This window comes from Tenrec ecaudatus, chromosome 3, assembly GCF_050624435.1.
Source record: "Tenrec ecaudatus isolate mTenEca1 chromosome 3, mTenEca1.hap1, whole genome shotgun sequence".
In the NCBI taxonomy this organism is placed as follows: Eukaryota; Metazoa; Chordata; class Mammalia; order Afrosoricida; family Tenrecidae; genus Tenrec; species Tenrec ecaudatus.
In genome coordinates, this window is record NC_134532.1 from 75,521,649 (window position 1) to 75,523,753 (window position 2,105).

General features: G+C 49.2%; 1 protein-coding gene across 1 annotated transcript; it reads left to right on the plus strand.

Annotated features, from left to right (window-relative positions):
* The first annotated feature begins 948 nt into the window (after positions 1–948).
* LOC142443439 (large ribosomal subunit protein eL19-like) lies at positions 949–1,556 on the plus strand. The gene has a single exon (XM_075544810.1). The coding sequence runs from the start codon at positions 967–969 to the stop codon at positions 1,546–1,548; it is 582 nt and encodes a 193-aa protein (XP_075400925.1). The 5' UTR covers positions 949–966; the 3' UTR covers positions 1,549–1,556.
* The last annotated feature ends 549 nt before the right edge of the window (positions 1,557–2,105 follow it).

A 2,105-nucleotide genomic window follows, 5' to 3' on the forward strand; every position in this document is an offset into this window, starting at 1 on the left:
CTTGATGGTATCGCTGGGCGCACGTAAGGCAGCCGTCTGTCCAGGAATGGCTGTGGCCCTTTCTGTGCTGGCCTTGCAAGCCACTTGACACCTGCCGAATTTCAGCCCTGTTCGGGACCCATGAGAGCAAATGGAAAGATGCAACCACTTTCAGTTTGGACACTGGAGGTGGTGGCAGGTCGTGCATCACTCATGTTAGTCTGTGGAAGAACCTGTCATGGGAGAAAACAGAGCCACGTCTCAACCTCATTCGTGCGGAAATACATGGGGAGTATGCACACACACAAAAAAGACTGCTTAAAAAATCAACCCAAGCCATTGTGGGTTTTCCACTTTGTCACTGAGCATGGTGTCTTTCTCCAGGGACTAGTTCCTTGTGATAACATGTCCAAAGGACACGAGACATAGTCTCTAACCTTGCTTGTAAGGAGCATTCTGGCTAGACCTCTTCCAAGATGTGTTTGTCCTTCTGGCAGAATATTTTCAACATTGTTTGCCAACATCATAATTCAAATGCATCCCTTCTCCTGCACCCTTCCTTATTCGTTGTTCAGCTTCAGAGCATAGGAGGCAATTGAGAACGCCATGGCTTGGGTCAGGGGCAGTTTGGGCCTCACGGTGACATCCTGGCTCCTTAGACTGTGAAGAGGCCTTCTGCAGCAGAGGTGCCCAAAGCCATAAGTCAATTGATCGCTTCGCTGCTTTTTTCCCGAGCGCTGATTGTGGATCCAAGTAAAATGAGATCCTGGACAGCTTCAACCTTGTCTCCTTTTATCATGTCACAGTTTATTGGTCCCGGTGTGAGGATTTTCAGGATACGGGGAGGTGTAATCCATACTAAAGGATGGATGTGCACTTCCATCTTCCTCAGTAAGTGTTTCTTGTCCTTCCTCTTTGCTTCCCGCAAGTAAGATGATTTGTTTATCAAAATCATTAATGAGGCCTTTCGGCGCTGCGGCCGCAGCCATGAGTATGCTCAGGCTCCAGAAGAGGCTCGCCTCCAGCGTCCTCCGCTGCGGCAAGAAGAAAGTCTGGTTGGACCCCAACGAGACCAATGAGATTGCCAACGCCAACTCCCGTCAGCAAATCCTGAAACTGATCAAAGATGGCCTTATCATCCGCAAGCCTGTGACCGTCCATTCTCGGGCCCGATGCCGCAAAAACACCCTAGCCCGCCGGAAGGGCAGGCATATGGGCATAGGTAAGCGAAAGGGCACTGCCAATGCCCGCATGCCCGAGAAGGTCACGTGGATGAGGATCCTGCGCCGGCTGCACACGAGACACCGGGAGTCCAAGAAGATTGACCGCTATATGTATCACAGCCTGTACCTGAAGGTGAAGGGGAACGTGTTTAAGAACAAGCGGATTCGCATGGAACACATCCACAAGCTGAAGGCAGACAAGGCTCGCAAGAAGCTCCTGGCTGACCAGGCTGAGGCGCGCAGGTCTAAGACCAAGGAAGCACGCAAGCGCCGTGAGGAGCGACTCCAGGCCAAGAAAGAGGAGATCATCAAGACTCTGTCCAAGGAGGAAGAGACCAAGAAATAAACTCCCCGGCTCTCTTCTCTGTACATAGTGGCCTTGGCATTTCTATTGATCAGTCACTCAATAAAAGCAAGCCTTACTGGCCTGCCCCTGAAAAAAAAATCATTAATGAGTCTCCCTCCAACCCTGACGCTGAGTCCTTCTATCAGGCACTTCCCTAACCAAATGCACTTAATCTCATTAAAGTCAATCAATAAAAAACCGACTACCAAGGCAAATCTGACTCATAGCCACCCTAAAGGCAGAGTAGAACTGCCCTGTGAGCTTCTGAGGGTATTTAAAACAACAACAACAACAATAATAGAGTCTCATCCTCTAAGGAGCAGCGGGGTGGTTTTGAACTGCTGTCTTTGTGGTGAGCAGTCCCATGTGTAACCCATTAAGGTTGCTGAAAACCACAACTCTAGTTAAATTATTTCTTTTACTCAGGATTTAGCTTTTATTCAGATTTCCTCATAGCTTCTTGCTATAGTTTATTGTGCCAGCCTGGCCGATAAACACAAGTAGGATTAACTGAAGGGCAGAGGGGTAAATGGCTCAGTGAGCCTCGCCTTGGTTGT

Excerpts from the sequence above, each read along its gene's own strand:
- LOC142443439 (XM_075544810.1), top strand. The coding sequence starts at position 967 with ATGAGTATGCTCAGGCTCCAGAAGAGGCTCGCCTCCAGCGTCCTCCGC.